This window comes from Amphibalanus amphitrite, unplaced genomic scaffold (genome assembly GCF_019059575.1).
Source record: "Amphibalanus amphitrite isolate SeventyFive unplaced genomic scaffold, NRLGWU_Aamphi_draft 000356F_arrow, whole genome shotgun sequence".
In the NCBI taxonomy this organism is placed as follows: Eukaryota; Metazoa; Arthropoda; class Thecostraca; order Balanomorpha; family Balanidae; genus Amphibalanus; species Amphibalanus amphitrite.
The window spans coordinates 426,774-448,453 of NW_024881850.1; the positions used below are offsets into that span (position 1 = coordinate 426,774).

The 21,680-nt window shown below is 51.7% G+C and overlaps 1 protein-coding gene and 1 long non-coding RNA gene across 2 annotated transcripts; both read right to left on the bottom strand.

Annotated features, from left to right (window-relative positions):
• Nucleotides 1–5,918: 5,918 nt before the first annotated feature.
• Nucleotides 5,919–13,926, bottom strand: LOC122389378 (succinate-semialdehyde dehydrogenase, mitochondrial-like). The gene is made up of 8 exons (XM_043381310.1): nt 13,819–13,926; nt 9,912–10,106; nt 9,541–9,624; nt 9,103–9,273; nt 8,353–8,807; nt 8,027–8,135; nt 7,546–7,774; nt 5,919–7,177 (listed from the first exon to the last, which is right to left on the bottom strand). The coding sequence occupies exons 2-8, from the start codon at nt 10,104–10,106 to the stop codon at nt 6,966–6,968; spliced, it is 1,455 nt and encodes a 484-aa protein (XP_043237245.1). The 5' UTR covers nt 13,819–13,926; the 3' UTR covers nt 5,919–6,965.
• A 4,705-nt stretch (nt 13,927–18,631) lies between these two features.
• On the bottom strand, nt 18,632–20,648 carry LOC122389379. The gene is made up of 2 exons (XR_006257968.1): nt 19,247–20,648; nt 18,632–18,865 (listed from the first exon to the last, which is right to left on the bottom strand). It is a non-coding gene; the product is annotated as an uncharacterized LOC122389379 (long non-coding RNA).
• Nucleotides 20,649–21,680: the final 1,032 nt, after the last annotated feature.

Consider the following 21,680-nt stretch of genomic DNA (forward strand, 5'->3'; position numbering starts at 1 on the left):
GGTCACGTGCCGTCACGGAAAAGATGTATGAACAGGTGAGTGCCAAAAGCGGCGGCGCTCCACAAGGAAGGACGGGCGTTGGAACACCCCCCCCCTACGGTTTTTCGCGAATATCTAAAAAACGGCGGCGCCCTTATCATACATCTATTCTACTTATGTTGTGAAAATTTCAGACCCAGGTCACTTAAGGTCAGGTCACCAGGTCAGGTCATTAACAAGTTTCAATGTCTGCCAAAGCTACACCGAGTGACCGATCGCTTTGAAACTTTCAGAGATTGATAAGAGCAGTACAAAATGTGTAGGTATCTTGGAATTTTGATATCGATGGCCTAAGGTCGTCAATTTTGCGATCTCCCCAGTATATAAGTCGATGGGATAAAATTGAAAGTCGCCTTTTTAGACGGAAGTCATTATAAGCACTCTAAAACACTGAATCACTAGTTTCTTTGACACACTGAATATGAAAATGGCACCCGTGACCCCTTTTTATACCCCTGAGGTCATCTCAGGTCACCAATGGTATATTCTGACTGTTTTCGCGAATAACTTGATAGAGGCATGCTAGAGCGATGAAAACACCTTAGTTGTTTTTGGCTCGACGATACGGATCGACAGATAGGTATGCAACTTGACCATTACCGGTCAGGTCTAGTGGTGTCAATCGGAACTTGAATCTTCGGAATTCCGATTTTGTCCAATGTCCAATTCGGAATTCGGTTGGACAATGACAACAGGCTTTGGACAACTTTGGACAATCGCTTGCTACACCTTAACATTTTTATAAAGCAATCGTGTTTAACATTGATTGGCTATTAGAAAGCTCAGCTTTCGATATGATTAACACTTTTGAGCTGGTAACGGTACATTAAAAGCAAATTAAATAACAGTGTTGAGTGTAAACTGTAGGGATCATCTATGCGATTTATCATCTATGCGATTTATCATCTATGCGATTTGTCATTTCATGTTGTCATTTTCGTACTGTAGGGATCATCTATGCGATTTATCATCTATGCGATTTATCATCTATGCGATTTGTCATTTCATGTTGTCATTTTCATTTATATTGTCGCCGCTTTATTAATCAATCTGTTACCTGTTGTCAATTGCGCGTCAAGTTTGTTTGTTATTTGTAAACCGGCCTGCCGCTGGCCTCAACCTTCCTAGTAACCGCTGTGCCATACGCTTTAGAACATATCGTGCAAAGGTCACGGCGGCACCCCTGAGGCGGCCGCTGCCCGTACGTTTACGAACCCATTGTCGTGACGTCATGCCTGTGAGCAAAGGTCGCGGTAGGGGCTCTCCCGGCAGCCGGACGGTGACTCATACGTTAAGCTTGTCTCTCGCCGCGCCTGCGGGCATATTGGTAGCACTAGGGACGGCCAGCATGTGACCGCGGTTTTCGGCGACATTGTCAATTCGTTTCTCGACTCTGCTGTTCGCTACAAGACAATACACATAGAAAACGGCTCGGGCATTTGGAGAAGAGCGGCTACTCTGAGGCGAGGGAAGAACACGGAGATTCACACAAACGACCTGACTAGGTTGCACCGGCCACAGTCGACCGAGGTGGGCTTCTGCGCCCTTAAAGACGCCTCCGACTGGCCATTGCGCTGACACCCTGGTCGGACCACGGTCATTGATCGGACCCTGCCACTGGTTCGTGCTCAGGCTGCCTTAGCGGGTAGACCTGCTCGACCAGACGCCCCACTGGTGGGCGAGTGCTCGGTTCCGACTTTCACCGCCGGTCCAACAGCGTTCTGCTGGTTCCCGCCGATCCGGTTACGACACCGCAAGTGCCGTACCGACTCGGGCGTCCCAGGTGGGCGTAACGGTTACCACACCAGTTCGCGACCCCAGGCTCTGTCAGCCGTCGTACGGCTCTCGGACGGACACTCTAATAGATCAGCCACAGATCAATAGATTGTCACAGACCGTCCGTCCAGCCACGCGCTACCCACGGCGTCATGCCCGCGGACAGCGCACAGTCCGGCGCCGCAGCTCAAGACCCAGCCAGCGTTCCAGCTTCAGCCTCCGAGTCAACTCATCGGCCCATGGCTAGCTTCCGGCTACCACCATACTCTCCGGAAGAGCCCGACCTGTGGCTACTGCAGGTGCAGTGCGCTTTCGACGTCAGCGGGGTCGACTCCGACGAGCTGAGGTTTAAGCTCCTCGTCGCAAACCTCCCCGCCAACATCGCTGTCCAGGTCAAGGACGTCATCCGGTCATCTCGGTCTTTCGACGTGCTGTGCGCGGCGCTCCAAGCCCGCCTGGCACAGTCACGCGCCGACCGACTACAAGCCCTGCTCGGCCGCCAGCAGCTCGGCGATCAGAAGCCGACGGCGCTGTTGCGTTCAATGCGCAACGAGCTAGCCGCAGCCGGGGACGCCCCGGTTGATACGGAGCTCTTCCGTACCCTATTCCAACAACGGCTACCGCAGCCCGTCCGTGCTGCCCTCGCCCTCCTGCCAGCCGACAGCACGCTTGACGCACTGGCAGAAGCGGCCGACCGGTATCTGGAAGCTAGCGGACCCGACCCACGGCTATCAGCGATCGCGGCACAGCCGTACACACAGCCGGCACCGCCCATCGCTGCTGCAGTGACAGCCCCAGCGCCAGCTGCGACCCCTGCGCTGAACACCGTTATCGCCTCCCTGGTCGCTAAGATGGAGCGCCTGGAGGCCAGCAACCGACGACTTGAGGACGCCGTGCGACGCGACCGCAGCCGTTCCCGGCCGCGCCAGGCGTCTCGCCAGTCACGCCGCCCGTCACCGGCTCGTCCTTCAACGCCGCCGCACGACGACACGCTGTGTTGGTACCACCAGCGATTCGGCGCCCAAGCGCGCCGATGCAAGTTGCCGTGCTCCTGGATCGCCTCGGAAAACTGAGGCGCCCCGTGCTGATGGCGCAAAGCACGGGCGCCCCTCCTGCCGCGCCACTCCTCTTCGTGAGGGACACGGAGACGGACCGGCAATTTCTAGTCGACACCGGGGCGCAGGTCAGCGTGCTGCCTCGCCGCTGCCTGCCCAACGGGTCTACGCTGACCCCTGCTCCTGTCGGCCAGCAGCTCGTCGCGGCAAACGGCTCACCGATCGCGGTGCACGGCACCTGCCTGCTGGACGTCACCTTGAGTCAGCAGCACCGCCTGAAACATCGATTCTTCGTCACTGACGTCACCACACCCATCTTGGGCACCGACTTCCTGGCCGCACATCACCTCGTCGTGGACGTTGCCAACCAGCGTCTCCTGCGGGACGGCACCGTCTGCGCCAGCGCCGAGCGGTCAAGGCTGTGCTCCATCGGAGTGCGTCTCGTCCGGGAGCAGGCTGCTGCTCGCTTCGCAGCTGTCCTCGCCCGGTACCCGGATGTGACCTCACCAAAACCTGGACCAACACCGGTGAAGCACAACGTGACGCACCACATCGTCACCAAGGGTCCACCGGTGTACCAGCGGCCACGACGCCTCCCGCTGGAGCGCCTTCAAATCGCACGTGCCGAGTTCAACAAGATGCTCCAGCAAGGCACCATTCGACCGTCCAGCAGCAGCAACAGCGGCAACAGCAGCAGCAGCAGCAGCAGCAGCAGCAGCAGCAGCAGCAGCAGCAGCAGCAGCAGCAGCAACAGCAGCAGCAACAGCAGCAGCAACAGCAGCAGCAGAGGCAACAGCAGCAATACCGGCAACACCACACTGCGGCTTCCTGGTGAGTTCTTCATCAGCAGCCAAGCCTCAGCAGCATCACCGGCCGGTTTCGTACAAGACCTGAAGCGCGCCATGTCTCAGGTGCGGCCGACACTCCCACGTCCGGTCCAGCGCGCCACGTACGTCCCGACGGCACTCCAGACGGCGACACACGTCTTCGTGCGCCGGGACTGTCACCGCTACCCGCTGGACGCTCCATACGACGGACCGTTCCCGGTTACCGAAAGGACCACCAAAACCATCACCATCGACCGTCGACAGAAAAAGGAGGTCATCAGCATCGACCGGTGTAAGGCCGCCTTCCTGGAGACGCCAGACGAATCCGGTCATCGACAGTCTGACCTGCCGACTGTGCAGCCGCACGGTACTCAGTCCAGCGGCCCGCCGGCCGCGCCACCGCTCAGCAATGAGCCCAGCGGCCCGGAGCTTCTGATCTACGGTGACGCACCAACTCGCCCTGCAGCCGTCGCTCGGGCTGACGCTGCACCATTGCAGCCTCGGCCGATACTACGAACGACCCGCTCCGGCCGCGTCATACGACCTCCGGTAAGATATCGCCATGTCACTTTTGTCCGCGACATGTCTGGCGAGAGGGTACTGTAGGGATCATCTATGCGATTTATCATCTATGCGATTTATCATCTATGCGATTTGTCATTTCATGTTGTCATTTTCGTACTGTAGGGATCATCTATGCGATTTATCATCTTTGCGATTTGTCATTTCATGTTGTCATTTTCATTTATATTGTCGCCGCTTTATTAATCAATCTGTTACCTGTTGTCAATTGCGCGTCAAGTTTGTTTGTTATTTGTAAACCGGCCTGCCGCTGGCCTCAACCTTCCTAGTAACCGCTGTGCCATACGCTTTAGAACATATCGTGCAAAGGTCACGGCGGCACCCCTGAGGCGGCCGCTGCCCGTACGTTTACGAACCCATTGTCGTGACGTCATGCCTGTGAGCAAAGGTCGCGGTAGGGGCTCTCCCGGCAGCCGGACGGTGACTCATACGTTAAGCTTGTCTCTCGCCGCGCCTGCGGGCATATTGGTAGCACTAGGGACGGCCAGCATGTGACCGCGGTTTTCGGCGACATTGTCAATTCGTTTCTCGACTCTGCTGTTCGCTACAAGACAATACACATAGAAAACGGCTCGGGCATTTGGAGAAGAGCGGCTACTCTGAGGCGAGGGAAGAACACGGAGATTCACACAAACGACCTGACTAGGTTGCACCGGCCACAGTCGACCGAGGTGGGCTTCTGCGCCCTTAAAGACGCCTCTGACTGGCCATTGCGCTGACACCCTGGTCGGACCACGGTCATTGATCGGACCCTGCCACTGGTTCGTGCTCAGGCTGCCTTAGCGGGTAGACCTGCTCGACCAGACGCCCCACTGGTGGGCGAGTGCTCGGTTCCGACTTTCACCGCCGGTCCAACAGCGTTCTGCTGGTTCCCGCCGATCCGGTTACGACACCGCAAGTGCCGTACCGACTCGGGCGTCCCAGGTGGGCGTAACGGTTACCACACCAGTTCGCGACCCCAGGCTCTGTCAGCCGTCGTACGGCTCTCGGACGGACACTCTAATAGATCAGCCACAGATCAATAGATTGTCACAGACCGTCCGTCCAGCCACGCGCTACCCACAGCGCAGTACGACAAAACTATTGCGTAGATGTCGGACATCTTTGGACAAATGGCTGGCTTGGACATTTTTGGACGGACAGTCGACGTAAGTATTGGACATTGGACGGACATTGGACATACGTTTTCTGAAATTGACACCACTAGTCAGGTCATGACCTTGACCTGAGGTCAAATTTTCAAGTTGACCTTTCAAGGTCAAGTGGTAATTCATTCGCCGCGTCTTGACGAGAGGAACACGATGCTGGTCAAAGAAATGTGGCTTTTTTAGTCGAAAGTTATTGTCGAATTTGGGTCAGAAGTAGGATTGCAGAAAAACCGTTTCCGAAAAAATCGGCTATTTTGGCAGTTTTTGCACCCCCTGCAGACAAAACCGTTAACGGTAGGTCAAATCCGAGAGAATTACTCAGAAAGAGCGTTAGTAGGGCTATCAAATGAGCTTTCCTGCGGCGAGCTTTATCAGTTTCCGAGCTGGGCATCGATTTGTTGAAAATTGTCGACATCTGACCTACAAATCGGCGAATTGCAATGCTCGCGTGTATTATCGAACACTAAAACAAGAGCATGGCATTACATAAAACTAACACAGCTCATGCAGTTTGCTAGTTGCTAGCCTCGATGTGGTCATAACGGTCTCGGAGGTCCTTTTTGTTGACAATTCAGTTCACATAGACCGACTGATATTGAATGAATAGTTTTCCTGAGTATGGAGGAGAGGCACCGCAAAGGTAAAGACTTTGTCAACGACAAAGTTTTTACGCTGACATACGCTGCATTTCATGAGTACATGAAATGCAGACATACGCTGCATTTCAACACATGACACTGTCATACAAGCATTGCATACACCTTAGCATGCTGGGCATGTAGGTATAATAAATACATATGGGAAATGTGATGCAAACATAGGATGCATCATATACATGCAAACTATTCGTTGTAATTTGCAGGTAGTTATTCCACAACACTTTATCGAAACTAAAATAGTTCACTACACACTTTATGGCTGGACATTGACAGAAACTATCTACGGGATCACCGAAATTAGTCACTATGTCCCTCCTCCCTCGTAAGCAAGTTAAAAACGTCACTTCATGTCGTAGGAGTGGTGTTTTTGTTTACAACGCCATGCAAACCTTGAATATCTTTTACACCTGTGGTGAACAAACTGTTCACAAAAATGGCCTGGCTTACGAGTACGGCAAGATTTCCTCAGTTTACATGACCGATAACATTATAGTGTGGATAACATTATGATGTTTTGAGGAGTGCGAGGTACCAACTACAAGCTTCCGAAGTTTCGCCCAATTAAAATTCTAATAATGATTTCGCGCATGTTCGTTTGTATGCCATCTAGTTAGAAACCCCACGGTAGGGTCATTGCCTCGCAGGCTCCCATGTGGTCTGTGGATCCGTTGCAGTGGTGGCACGTTACTTGGGCAGTGTACAAGTCATAAAAGCTGCTTCAACTTTTGCCAGCAGACTACAAATGCATGCAAACCACCACTCAATGACGAAGACGGTTAGAAACGCAAACAATCGCGTTTATACCATGCTAGGAATGCCACCGAAGAGAATCATCCTGCTTTCTCGCATGGTGGAGTTCTAAACGCGAGCATCAGCTTCCTACATCTTCAGTCCGCCGAAGCAGATGTACTTGGTTTCCATGAAGCATTCGAGGCCTTCCTGAGCGCCTTCCTTGCCAATGCCGGAGTGCTTGAAGCCGCCGAAGGGCGCCTCGCAGGTGGAAGTCAGTGACTCGTTGACACCGACCAGGCCGTACTCGAGTGCCATCGAGACCCTCCAAGATTGCTGGTAGTCGTTCGTGTAGAGGTAACCTGTATAGCAAGGGATAACAAAACGTATGGTAACAGTAGGCTGACGTCCATTTAGATTATGTTCCTTTTAGTCTGTATGTGCGGACTGGGCTAAGCAATTTCACGGCACATTGCTATAAACTTCGTGCTTTATATATCAGACGATACCGTACTCCGAACTAGTACCCATTTGAAGCTAGATGATGGTGCGTCATGTCGAACCAATAACCACTTCGATGTAACTAAACAATGTTGGGAGATTTACTTTCCTGTGTGTCTAGCTCAGTATATCCTATGGAACGATCATCGCATAAAATATCGTGCATCGTGACTCAGACCATTTGGGCCATTTGGCAACCTCGGCACTCGCCCTGCCCCGTCCAGCGTACCTGCCAGTCCCTTGTTGGTGTCGTTGGCTATTTGCACCGCCTCTTCCTCCGTGGTGAACTTGTAGATGGCCACCACCGGGCCGAAGATCTCCTCCGTGTACAGCTTCATCTGCTTGGTGGCTCCCGTCAGCAGGGTGGGCTCGTAGAAGAGTCCCCCTTCCGTTGGCTGCTTGCCGCCCATCACCACATGAGCTCCGTGAGAGACCGCGTCTTCCACCAAGGACTTGACCTGGCGAGCAGTAGGGTTAGCGTAACATGATGTACGTTAACAGCAGAGTATAAAGTACAGCAGTCAACCCGTGAGCGGGGAGGCTATATTTATCTGAATTCCTGTGATCCTGATGTGTAATTTGCAGTCAAGAAGAGGATAGCAGATACAGCAACCATAAGCAACAACGGAATACCGTCAAGATGGGACGTCTTCACAAGATGCCAGCACCACAATAAGCTCACAATTGAAAGTGCATCGTGTAGTACATACCTTCTCCAGCTGTTTCCGGTTGATTAGGGGTCCCTGATTGTTGCCGGCTATCGAACCATCCCCAAACTTCAGAGTGGTCTTCATGGCCTCAGCAAGCGCCTCCACAAACCTGATGACATTTAGTGATTTGAAATGCGATATAAGAGACTCGTCAAGTAGATGTCAACAGCAAATCGTCGAACAAATATATGGATGACCAAGATGAAGATACAATAGATTTTTACATCGCATTTCCACAGTCATTGGTGATTTCACTCAAGTTGCAAGTCCTCGACATTCTTTATCCTCGCAATCCTCCACAGGGATCTTTTTCCCTCTGTGTTCACCTGTCGTAAATGCCGGCCTGAACGAGCAGCCGGTTGGTGGACACACACGTCTGTCCAGTGTTCCTGAACTTGGCCGCCATGGCACCGGTCACGGCCGTCTGCAGTTCGGCCGAGTCGAACACCACGAACGGTGCGTTACCACCCAGTTCCAGGTGAATCCGCTTCACGGTGTCGGCGCAGTCGCGGTACAGCAGACGGCCCACCTCCGTGGAGCCGGTGAAGCTGAGCAGACGCACCAGAGGCTCGGTACACAGCAGCCGGCCCAGCTGGGCCACGCGGGACCGCGAGCACGGCACCACGTTCACCAGACCGTGTGGCACGCCGACCCGTTCGCAGACGGCGGCGAAGGCGAGTGCTGTGAGCGGTGTGTCCTCAGCCGGCTTGATGACCACCGTACAGCCAGCAGCGAGCGCGGCCGCTGCCTTGCGGGCCAACATGCCGATCGGGAAATTCCACTGCCAGCAGAAAAGGGTTACATGTAATGACACTGAGTCAGCTCACATGAATAAGAGTTGGAGTCTGGAGACGTTAAGAGAAAACTTAACGTGCTAGTTCCACCGGTTTTCTACTAATAACTCCATGTTTCATTTCGTACGTCAACTTGATAAACTTGTTAACCATGTTTTGGAAAATAATGCATCAAAGAACTTCTTGAAATTCCCCCTTAAACCTTTCCTCCATGACAGTTCCGAAGACCTCCACGGCCATGTGTACCATGCGTAAGTGTTTCCTGAGAGTCAGAGGACTCACCGGGGTGATGATGGCGGCCACGCCGCAGGGCTGTTTGACGCACACCAGCTGCCGGTCGCCGTTCACCGTCGGAATCACCTGGCCGTACGCCCTCCGACCCTCCTGGCCAAACCAGTCGAAGAAGCTGGCCGCAAAACCCACCTCGCCCTCGGCCTCGCCGATGGGCTTACCCTGTGCGCCAAAGCAAAGGTGATCGTTGGTCGGGTGGTTAAAAACGAGCGTACATTTCAGACACGGCATATAAACATTGAGTCGAATGGAAACTTCTGTGAATGTTATTATAAAGATAAAGGTCGAGGAAGCCCGATCTCCATTTCGTATTTAGGGAGCAATTTTGCAATGCCGCGCTTGCCACGCTCGGTGCTAAAGCGACACAAGTTCTAATCAAACGGCTCGAAGCAGTCGTTCATGGCAAGCGGCTCCTTTAATCATACATACATTTTCCTGACAGAGGATTTGACCAATTTCCTTTTTGTTTTCAAGAAGTCCATCGCGGATCTTGTTCAAGATGACCATCCGTTCCTGTGCAGGAGAGACGAATAGAGTCAGAATAGTGTATCGTGCGTCATAAAAAGGAATAGCATGACTTGGGTTATGAACCATGACCAGCAATGGCAACAAATGGAGAATGACAGCATGACGATGAAACATATGCACTATGAATGCGATACATTTGCAGATGCATCATGAATGGCACAGTGGAGCACACACCGTTGCGGCGCTGGGACCCCTGTGACCACATACAGTCCAGCTCAGTGACCTGGCGGCCATTTCGCGAGCGACTGGCCGTGCCGAAGCGGCAGTGGCACCTTAGCCGTCGTCTTCTTGAACGAGGCGAAGGCGTTGGCGGCCGCCTCGCAGGCGTCGCGGACGTCCTCGGCCGTCGCGTCGCTGCAGGCCTGCAGCACCTGGCCGGTAGCCGGGTTCAGCACGTCGAAGGTAGCCTGGTCCGACGACTGCCGCCAGTGGCCGTCGATGTACAGTTGGGTCCGCAGCAGAGCCATCTAACGGCAGAAAAACAAGAACTGTAGGTACAAAAGGAAAGGCGAGGTGAATTGGAGGAAATCAAATGCTTGTAATCATCACCGACTTTATGAGGCGAGGTCCCGTGCCGATAGATCTGCATCAACACCAAGGAGCCCGCGGGAAAAGCTATGACATGGGGAATTCGGCGGGCTCCTCACCGTGATGCTATTTAGAATTTTAATCAATATTTCAATTCGTCAACTGACACAACAACACATACACGTCGGTGATGATCGTCCCACGTGTTTTGGGATACGTCATGATGGTCAACGATATCCCGCGACCTGGTGGGGGGGGGCTATTTTTTGCCCCCCCCCCCTCCAGACTTTTCGATATATCTCCAGAACCGCTACGCCGATCGTCACCATACTTTCAGTACCCTCCCGGACATCAATTTTACACATGGTGACCAAAAATTTTTCCAAAGGCTATGATAGGTTGGCCGGAAATGACGTCAGAGTGACGTCATGTTCTGACGTTTTCGACCCAAAAAAGGGTTTCGCGGGAAGAGCTGTCAGGCCTATAGCTTTGCAAATACAGAAAAATGATAAGGTTATAAAAGCTGTAGAATTGACAGGGCTACAAAACTGCTATCTCGGATTTTTGAAATTTTTGGATTTTGACCCCCAAAAATCAAAAAATAATTTTTTTGGATATAATGATAAAAAAATCCAAAAAGTTTTTTGAATTTCGCAAAAACCGGAACATATGTGATAGTACTTCCCGCCTTCCATCCACATACCAAATTTGAGATTGATACCTCTTTTTTTGGCGAAGTTATAGCGAAAAAACTGTTCAAAATTGATGACGTCAAATTTTCAAACTCAATTTTTAGCAATTCTAGACCCCGTAGCGCAAAACAAAAACCACCATTAGACTCCCCGTGACGAGCTGCATCGAATCAATACCCATTTTATGCAAAACTATCAACTTAAAAATTTGACATTTTTGGCCTGACCTGACCTAAGCCGTACCTGACCTGACCTTGACCTAAACTTCACCAGAAAGTGACCTAAGCCGTACCTGATAGTCTTATAACCAACACCATTGAGTTGGAAATGAAAAATTGGCCATAAAACATGCATTACACAACCTTAGTAAAGTTGGGCTCATGTGACCTGACCTGTGACCCTTGGTGACCTGACCTGTGACGTGACCTGGTATTGTCAGTGACCTCTAATAGCAACATATCTACTAGGCAACTGACGCCCTATCGCTGATTCTCGACAAAATGCGTTTTCCTCGGTGTTATAGCGCATTCCCTAGAAGACCCGTGAACGGTGAAACATTTCATCTTTGACCTGACCTGTGACGTCATCGGTGACCCCGAGGTCAATGAAATTTGGTTTCCCTCGACAAATTTGACAGGCCTTTCGAACGCCGTTTGAATTTTGCGGATCCGTCCAGTAGTTTCGGAGATACGAGGGGGGGGCAAAAAATAGCCCCCCCCCCCACCAGGTCGCGTTATAAACAGACCCCACCAGGGCGCGGGATATTGGACACAGGGAGTGGCGAAACTCAATTAGGATGAAGTCCCTCGGTGTAAATGTTATTGCGGGCTGGTAGCCTCCTCTTTCTTGGAACGGACTCGCCAACAGTGCACCAACTGGTGACCGCCTCATTCAATGTCCTGCCCTCATATCACCTTACATTAGTACTAGTAGCCGAGCCGAACACCGACCCAAAGATTGGCCCCACATACCAATATATAATGAAATGAGCATTCATCCCAAAATCCGGGAGGACCGTGCTGTTTATATCTAATTCGGTACGTTAAATTTTGGTTCGTATTATTACCGGTAAGTCACTGTCGCAAGAAAAGCATCGCCGGGGGGGGGGGGAAGGAGAGCCCGTGGCCAAACAAAAACGGTCACCGTTAACGGCTGTGAGAGCCCCCAGAGCCACGCACTCAGCTATTCGGGCAAAGTTTATGAAAACATGTTCATCCATCCAGTTTTTCTCCATCATATATACCAGAGGACATGAATAATTATACAAAGCGATGCTATGAACTATTTGACATTTACAAACGCCAATGGCCTTGCAGCTACCAAGCTCTCTAAGCCGAAATATGCACCGCAGCCACTCCTCAGCCCGAGGGTGTGGCGGGTGTTTATTATGCTCCGTTATGTAAGTAAATAAATGGTCATTCGGCGTGCGGGCCGTGCAGCAACAGCTGCCTGCCTTAGTAAAGAATATTGCCTTATAGTTGTCTCCTAACAACGGTTCTTATAAAATCGACCCGGCGTAAATATTAATGAAGTTGAGAACATGACTGTTGCTTTTACGAAATGCAACCCCAGAATGTCGCTCAAAGATGAGAAAATGTCAACCCCCAAGTGGTAAAGCGAGCGTTTTACTTAAAGCGCCAAACTCTTCGGAGTTCAGCGTTTTGACAGCATACCTAACAGAATAAGATTAGGATGGTCGTTAACAATAAGATTAGGATGATCTCAGGATGACGTATGTTCCTCTGATGGGTCAGTGCGAAAGGCTTCTCCGAGCGGCAACTTTGGGACATGGTAGTGGGGTCATTTGAAGGCAACATGTATCTCTCTCTAAGAGGCCATCTCAGGTGAGCGTGGCTCTGTGATGATAATGTATGGCCCTAAAAGGCTGGTGGGTTGCACCTCAGAAACTGGTGGGAGCCCTCAAAGACCGGCTTGGGGCCCTCGGAGGTCGTTTTATGTCCCAAGAGCGCGAGACTTCAGGACCACCTAGCGTCGTGTTCGCATAAGTCAACAATTACCCTCAGAGACCCTACATATCGGCATGGACATATCAGAGGCTGCCGTAGCTCTTCAAATGCCGATAAGGATTCTGTTTTTAGAAATTTAGGGACCTATGAGGTCATCGTGAGGGTCCTCAGAGGTCCTTATGAGGGCCCTCAGAAGCTGACGTGGGGACCATGGGGCTCTCAGGGACAAGTTTGGGTCCCAGGAGCCTGTGTGACCCTCGGAGTCCGTTGTGAGATCCTCCCCCCCCCCCCAGACCAAGCATGAGCACCAAACTCGGTGCGGGCCCTAAAAGCTAGTATAGGGGCCTCAGAGACCGGCGTGGGGCGCACCTGGCCGTATTGGGTTTTCGCTAGTCCCACGTCGGTCTTTGCTTCCCGGTCACTAGTTTTCCAGTAAATTGTATCCAAGAGTTCGACGGACTTCTTGAAGGACAGCTTACGGATTTTAGGGGTGCAAAATGTATGGCTGCACCCCCATGTTATTGGATGGGGTGCAGCTGCTCACCCTGCACCCCTCTTATGCCGCCCCCTCAATAATAACCGTCATAAGTGGCTCGGTGGGCTGTCCCACTGCGCTGGGACATTCCCGTCACAACAGGGCAGGGTTATATGACATTGGGGCAGGCTCAGTGATCGCGTAGGCACATGGTGTCTCCTCTGTCCGTCCCCAATATATCCAGATCGGAAGGACCTTACGAGCCATGATCAGCAAATCAACCGACAATAGAGGCTATCGGTCAGCGAAATAATGACCAGCCTGCAACAGCAGCACACGAATTGACATTCAACGAAGGGCGAAAGCAACTAAAATATAAAAACGAAATCAGGCACCGTTTCACCAACGCATCATTTGAATCGTCGAGCAAATACGACCAAAATATTTACAAGAGACACACCAGCTGCACCACAGCTATATGCCAGATACTTGGTCCTGACATTCCACTCAAACCAACCTTTAGTTTGTCGCAAGTCTCGTTTACCGTCAACGAAAGTCCACCAGTTGCCAGAGATCGGTTGCTGTGTCCGCCACTGCACGCTGAAAAGAGCGGAGTGAGTTTCGGGTGCCGGCCGGGCTGGTCCGTGGAGCCGGTTCTGCGCAGCTGCACGGACCACGCTGACGCTGACCTTGAGGCTGGGGGCGGGCTGGCGGTGGGGCAGAGGTGGGGCAGGGGCGCAGCGACGACACTGGCCTCGGCGGCTGAACCGTGACCAGCAAAAACGAAACGTTACAGACCGGGTCACTGGCCGATGGGTCAGCTAGGACATGGGAGGCGTGGTATTTTGGGATACAAACAATGCAAAAGTACATGGTCATGGACTTTTGTTACGGTTACAATTGCAATGATTGTATTTGATTGCGATAAAATTATAATCACGACTTGATCCTGCCTATTTTGATATTTTTCAACGGATAAAACAAAAGCAAGCGGTCTTCATAGCTGATGAGTCGATAACAATTTGTATAATCATAATATCGCTGCGGTTAGAGAAGAGTTCATCTGTCGGATAAATTTGCTTCCAGTCAAGTAACACTCGTATGGTGCTGTATGCGACCGTTCAATGTTTATCTGCCTTTTTAGGCTCTTGTATATTTAACTAGGCATCTGTAGGACTCCAACGGTTTTATTACCAATTAACTGCATTGGCGAAATATATTATTGTATGTTAGCTGGATGTCGTGGTTTGTGCACGAGATACACTAGGCATTTATAACATGTCAGTTATAACGTGTTATAAATGCAACATGTCAGTTCGAGCGATCAGCAAGCTACTCTTGTAGACATCAAGTTGCGGTGTTCAATATTCATGCCGGCAGCGCGCGTCTCACGTCTGCCGCTCTCGAGTCTCTCGAGTCTCTCGAGAACGAGTGTGAGTTTAGTTCGGCCATCAATGACGCGGCGGTGCGATAGTTGCGACCTGCAGGCGCGATAAGGACGACAGTCAAATAGGCTGTATTTTGCCATGGAGCCAGCGACCGCTGAGACGAAGGTCAGACCGACGTCTAACGCCCTGCCCCTCCCGAGTCCAGACACTGCAGTGAGCGGGTCACTACAGGCGACCATCGCGGCCTTACGGTCGTCTTAGATTACTAATAACTGATTACTGAACACAGTTCTACCGTAGGTATCAAGCCAAATTATATGATGAACTTATCGATATTAACTTGCCCTACTTACGTATTTGGGACATGGTATCTGGCGTATGGTGATGAGGATGACTTGACATCACCATACGCCAGATACCAGTCTGGCGTTAGACCACAACCTTGCAATGCCATTATGCTAATTCAACTTCAGGGTAGGTATTCTATCTTTCACCTGCACGCCTCTGCTTACGCATTTGTACAACCTGAACTTCTTAAAGGGACCCTCCCACCTTAACATTAGATTTGAGTTGAGATAGCCAAAATGGGGTCCCTGGCTCACAATTACCGGTTTCGGCACTCACAACATCGAGAAATGCCTTAAATCGGAAATATTGAATTTCAAAATTGCAGCATTTTGATTCAGAGGGGCTAATGCTTAGGAATACCCCTCTGAATGTGTGACGTCAGCGCAAATATCTAACAATTTTTAAATGTTTGACTAAAACGTTTTGTAGCACGCGGTGGTATATGCTATTTGCGCGCAACATCTGCCGCAAACGCCGCACTTCTAAATAAAGTCGCTAGAAACAGCGGAGATCCCAAAAAAGTAAACAAAAGTAAAAGTCTAATATCTTGAAAACCGGTGAATATTTTTCGGTGAAATTTGGTAGATATTCGTTTTCGCTCTTTCTGAACCGAGCGACATCACTTTCATGCCAATTCATAAACTTTTTTGAAGGTGGGAGGGTCCCTTTAAACTTAAATAAAAGCAATGCTATGCCATTCGTCACCAGGATGAGCTCAACTTGGAATTTATTTCAAGAACAAGAAGGACTGATGCAGGGGCGGATCCAGGGGGGGGGGGCATCTGGGGGCCGATGCCCCTAGCCTATCGAAAAATGCCGCCCCTCCGCCGCCGAACACTGTAAAAAAATTCACTAGCTAATTTTGAAATTAGGCATTTTTTACGAGTGCCTCCCTTGCACCTCGTTACAACATATATGGACATTAGTAGTCAGAGCCATGCACGTTAACAATGCCCTTTGTGGAACAAATGCCTACGAGCGAGAGCATGTTCAGGAACCTAATTTTGCGCAATGTTAAAGGGACTATCCCACCTTTAACATGTGGTTTGAGTTGAGATAGCCAAGTTTGCGGCGAGGTTCAGAAACCACTATCTATCTAGGTTGCAACCCCCGCGGCCTCTTGGTGTTGAAGAAATTCGTTCCCTTCATTTGAAAATGGGCCTTGTACAAGGCCCTATCTTCAACATGGAGCGACCGTTAGTGTGACGTCACCTCGTTTAGTCATTCTGATTTAAATGGGTTTGTTCGTTGAAAAATCGCTTAAAACTTGGTCTGAACTTTGTTGTGGTGCCTACAGAGTAAAAAGAATCAGCTTTATGACAGTAATGTGGCCTGGGGAAGGAGGTAATTTTGGGCTGTGACGTCACATATTTGAAAGTTTGTGTTTGGAATATGGGAAGCCTAAGATGTTTAATGAAAAATAAATGCCAGAACCGTGTTCCTGGTCATCCAATCTATAAAGTCGGGCACAATTTAACTGGTTTTAACAACATTTTAGAAGGTGGGATAGTCCCTTTAATGAACTACGCACAGCCTCACAGTGTTACCCGCCGTTGGCTTGTTCTCGGCCAGTTTTTGGCGTGTCCCTCAATTAGGTCATTTTGCTATTAGCTCAGCTGACGAGGCCCCGGCTGGCACCTACTAAACGGATAACCTTGCGTGCAACCCCGCTTGTTGTCACGAACGCCTGCAGCTGGTAAACGTGCTGGTAAGCTTGCGTGGTAAGCGGCTTCGGATGGCTATGAGGATGTGCCTCATAGCTATCCTCGTCGCATGTTACAACCTAGGAGTCTGTGGCTGCTTTCAGAAGGAGTCCCCCCCCCCCGCATCCGGGAGCCGGCGTCCATTTTGTGTTGCGTCGCCATTACTGTGTGTGTCTGCCCAACTGCTCTTTGGCTTGATTGAAGGTGAGGCATCTTGTATCATTTGCTGTGTGCTCAACAAAAAGGTTGTCCATTTGTAAACAAAAGTTATTATGTTGTTGAGCTTCTTAGAAGATGTATAGTATCGCATAATGTTGCCCGTCGTTGTCAGAAGTGCGCCGGTATCGTCTATCCAAGTCAGAATAGCATATGTTTGGGACTTACGCTTGCTTGTGGCAGGAATATATCACTTTATTCAACTTTAATTTAATCATTTTCCAGATTGGTATGCCTTATGATAATAATAATGTTAATATTGTTTTTTTTTCACCCATTACAGACTTCTCTGGTAAAGAATGGGGCCATGTACATACATATGTCCTGGCCTACCTTCACCCCGCGACTGCCGCCGGTGCAGATCCCCAGCCAGCCTTCCCAAATGGGGCCCATATGGGCCCCAAGTGGGCAGCAAACTGGGGCCCATCTGGGCTGCCCACTTGGGGCCCAGATGTGTTTGTCATGGGCGTCCAACTGGGTCCCATATGGGCAGCCCAGATGGCCCCATATGGGGCCCAGCCGGGGCACATATGGGTCCCACATGGGCTTTCCCAGCCGGGACCCACATGGGTATAATTGAAGAATCCCACATGGGGCCCATGTGGGTTCAAAATGGGACCCATATGGGGTCCAGCCGGGGCACATATGGGTCCCACATGGACTTTCCCAGCCGGGACCCACATGGGTATAATTGAAAAATCCCACATGGGGCCCATGTGGGTTCGAAATGGGACCCATATGGGTCCCAGCCGGGGCACATATGGGTCCCACATGGGCTTTCCCAGCCGGGACCCACATGGGTATAAGCGAAAAATCCCACATGGGGCTCATGTGGGTTCGAGATGGGACCCATATGGGGCCCAGCCGGGGCACATATGGGTCCCACATGGGCTTTCCCAGCCGGGACCCACATGGATATAAGCGAAAAATCCCACATGGGGCCCATGTGGGTTCGAACTGGGACCCTAATGGGGCCCAGCCGGGGCACATATGGGTCCCACATGGGCTTTCCCAGCCGGGACCCACATGGGTATAAGCGAAAAATCCCACATGGGGCCCATGTGCGTTCGACATGGGACCCATATGGGGCCCAGCCGGGTCCCATATGGGCTTTCCCAGCCGGGACCCAAATGGGTATAAGCGAAAAATCCCACCTGGAGCCCATGTGGGTTCGAAATGGGACCCAGCTGGGACCCATACCCAGCCAACATTATTACCTTGGCCCCACATGGGGCCCAGGTGGGCCACTTGGTGGGACCCATGTGGGCAGCCCATGTGGGGCCCACATAAATTTGTCCCTGGGTAAATGGTGGGGCCCACCTGGGCTGGCCCACGTGGGTTCAAAGTGGGTACCATATGGGGCCCACCTGGGCTGGCCCACATGGGCTCAAGATGGGCACCATATGTGGCCCACCTGGGCTGGCCCACATGGGCTCAAGGTGGGTACCATATGGGGTCCACGTGGGCCAGCAGATGTGGGCCCTAGGTGGGCCCCATGCTGGCTCACCTCCCTAGCATCGTTTGTATTAATCAATAAATATTCACCAAAGCCCATCTTAGTTCCCACCAGAACCTACAATTAATTTCAATATGATTATAATATAATCGATGTCTGCTATTTCAATCACTCCCCCTGACCATTGCTGAACGTTCGCCACCGCAACAAAACAAACTGTCAGTGATCAATATTTATATTATCGATAAACACAAAAATGCTGTTTAAACTCTCTCCTCTCTTCTGTTCATCTCTAGACTTCTTCTCTCATCTGCTCCTCCGCTTAAACTCCAGCTGGTGTCCTCTCTTGGCGGCCTCCGTCGCGGTTCCTGGCACCCGTAAACCACTTTCGTGGCGCCACCTCCAGCTGGCCGTTGTTGGTGTCCTGGGTAAGCCCGTTCCGCCGCACGGCTCCTGTAAAATAAGCACCAGCAATGTAAAAGGTGCAGACACATAAGCGAATTGTGTATTGCCCGTGCTGTGTTCTACCATGATTCTGTATTACCTGCATTAAAAGTAACTTCATCTGATTTGACTTGAATTAATTGAGAAATGAACTTAAGATATTTTTTGCAGGAAATAATCTGATGCAGAATGAACATACAAGGTCCGATTATGATGCACACAAAGGACATTAGTGCTTTATAAGTCGGCTGCTTGGAATTCGCTAATCGGACAGTAATTGACGACACCTGAAATAACATATAAATGGGAGTGCTGCTGTTATTCTGACATCCGCTATCAGGTGTCCAAGGGAGTTGGGCAATTAAATAAAGAGATAAAACCATTACTTACTGAACACGACATCAAAAAGCCGGGTACCGCCGAAAGCCCTTTTCCCGTGCCGTCCATTTACGCTAAGTCGCGTAGCGAGTGCGCTCGTCATGACCCCTTCTATCGTCCTTCGGACCGGTGTAAGCGGGGCGCTTACACCGAGGTCGGCGACAAACAGCCACCCGGAGTATCTGTCCACTGCCACGAGGTACTTCCTGCCGGCGTGATCGGCAAAGTCGATGTGTAGTTCGAACGGCCTTTCCGCTGGCGGTCTCCTCATCATGGTCTCTTGCTGCTGAGCGAGTAGATCTCTCTGGCAGCTGGTACAGTAGCGGGTGACATTTTCCACATCCCGGTAGATCCCGGGCCAGTAGACGATCTGTCTTGCGCGGGCCTTCGTTTTCTCCTTCCCCAGGTGGCTGGCGTGGAGGGCTTCTAGAACAGTCCTTCGTAATCGCTGTGGTATGACGAGCCTGCAGCCGATCCGGCCTGACCGACTGGACATCTCCACCGACCGCAGTGACGCCTTCTACCTCTGGAAGGAGAGATGGGACGACTACGTCCTGATGTCACAGCTGCGACTCGACCAACTAGCGATACAGCTGGCGTCGCTGCGGGCGCGCCTCTCCGAAGAGACTCGAACGCGGTCGTGGTTGCGGCGCGGCCGCCACGGCTACGCATTCCTGCTTCCTTTCACTTTCGTTAATCGCACTTTGTACTCACTATGGGCGGGTTCGAGCTAATACCGACCTCGCCATGTGTCGGTTCCGCCCGAATTAAGGCTTTATTGGACACGCACACCACTCAGAGTCTCAACGCCAACTGGCCCGCCCAGACGCCGCAGCCCCGCCAGCCGGTCGGCCGGTCACCGCCCCGGGCGGTGCAGAGGCGGCCCCAGGCCCCGTCCGGTGGGCCGAGCTCCGCCGGCGGGTCGCCCGCGCAGGGGCGGGCTCAGGCGACACAATCATACGACACAATCACAACATTGACTGTCCAATATCAGCCGTAGCTGGTCTCACAAACATCAACTATGCGACTTCCTCACGACGTCGAAGTGTATTTTGGAGGCATGAGACTAAACAGCGAGTTCTTTTTTTCTTGTAATATCATACACATTGGACAGTGAAAAAATAAATAATGGGCTGCCCACATCCAGCCCACCTACACCCCACTGCATGGGCTGCCCACGCAGTGCCCATGTTAAGCCCACCATACAGGAACACCGCGTGAATGCCTGTGTTCACCAAAATTCCTGGATATGCCCTCGTACATGTGCAAGCAATCTCATTATCAAGCATTATGCCTGCCAAAAAATATGTGGGCAGCCCATGTGGGGCCCACATGCAGCCCACATATTTGCCCATCTCTAGCCCATGGCCCACCTAGCCCACCATGCCCATCAACTGCCCATGTGGGGCCCACATGGGCATGCTGGCTGGGGTTTGCCCATTTGGGCCCCACGTGGGCCCCGGATGGGTGTGCCCAGTTTGTTGGTGCCCAGTCTGCCCACATGCTGCCCGCATCCAGCCCAGATAGGTGTCGGGTCAGTTAACAAAGTTTTGTAGTAAGGTTTGCCCATTTGGGCCCCATGTGGGCCCCGGATGGGTGTGCCCAGCTTGTTGGTGCCCAGTCTGCCCACATGCTGCCCGCATCCAGCCCAGATAGGTGTCGGGTCAGTTAACAAAGTGTAGTAAAGTTTGCCCATTTGGGCCCCATGTGGGCCCCGGATGTGTGTGCCCAGCTTGTTGGTGCCCAGTTTGCCCACATGCTGCCCGCATCCAGCCCAGATAGGTGCCGGGTCAGTTAACAAAATTTTGTAATAAAGGAAATGTTTATTGCAGATTGGTGTTGGTGTCGGGTCAGTTAACAATTAGTTTTGTAGTAACTTTTGCCCATGTGGGCCCCGGATGGGTGTGCCCAGCTTGTTGGTCCCCAGTCTGCCCACATGCTGCCCGCATCCAGCCCAGATAGGTGTCGGGTCAGTTAACAAAGTTTTGTAGTAAATTTTGCCCATGTGGGCGGCTGGGCCCCATGTGGGCCCCGGCTGGGTGTGCCCAGCGTGTTGGTGTCCAGTTTGCCCACATGCTGCCCGCATCCAGCCCAGATACCTAGGTGTCGGGTCAGTTAACAAAGTTTTGTAGTAAATTTTGTCCATGTGGGCGGCCGGGCCCCATGTGGGCCCCGGCTGGGTGTGCCCAGCTTGTTGATGTCCAGTTTGCCCACATGCTGCCCGCATCCAGCCCAGATAGGTGTCGGGTCAGATACCAACATTTTGTAGCAAAGGAAATGTCCATATCCCAGCAAACATGCCCACATGGTTCCCATATGGGGCCCACATGGCCCCCCACCTCTTCCATATGGGCCCCACATGGGAATAGCAGTGGGTGACACATGGGACCCATATGGGCAAGCGCACGTAGGCCCCATATGAGACCCACGCGGCCCCCACATCAGG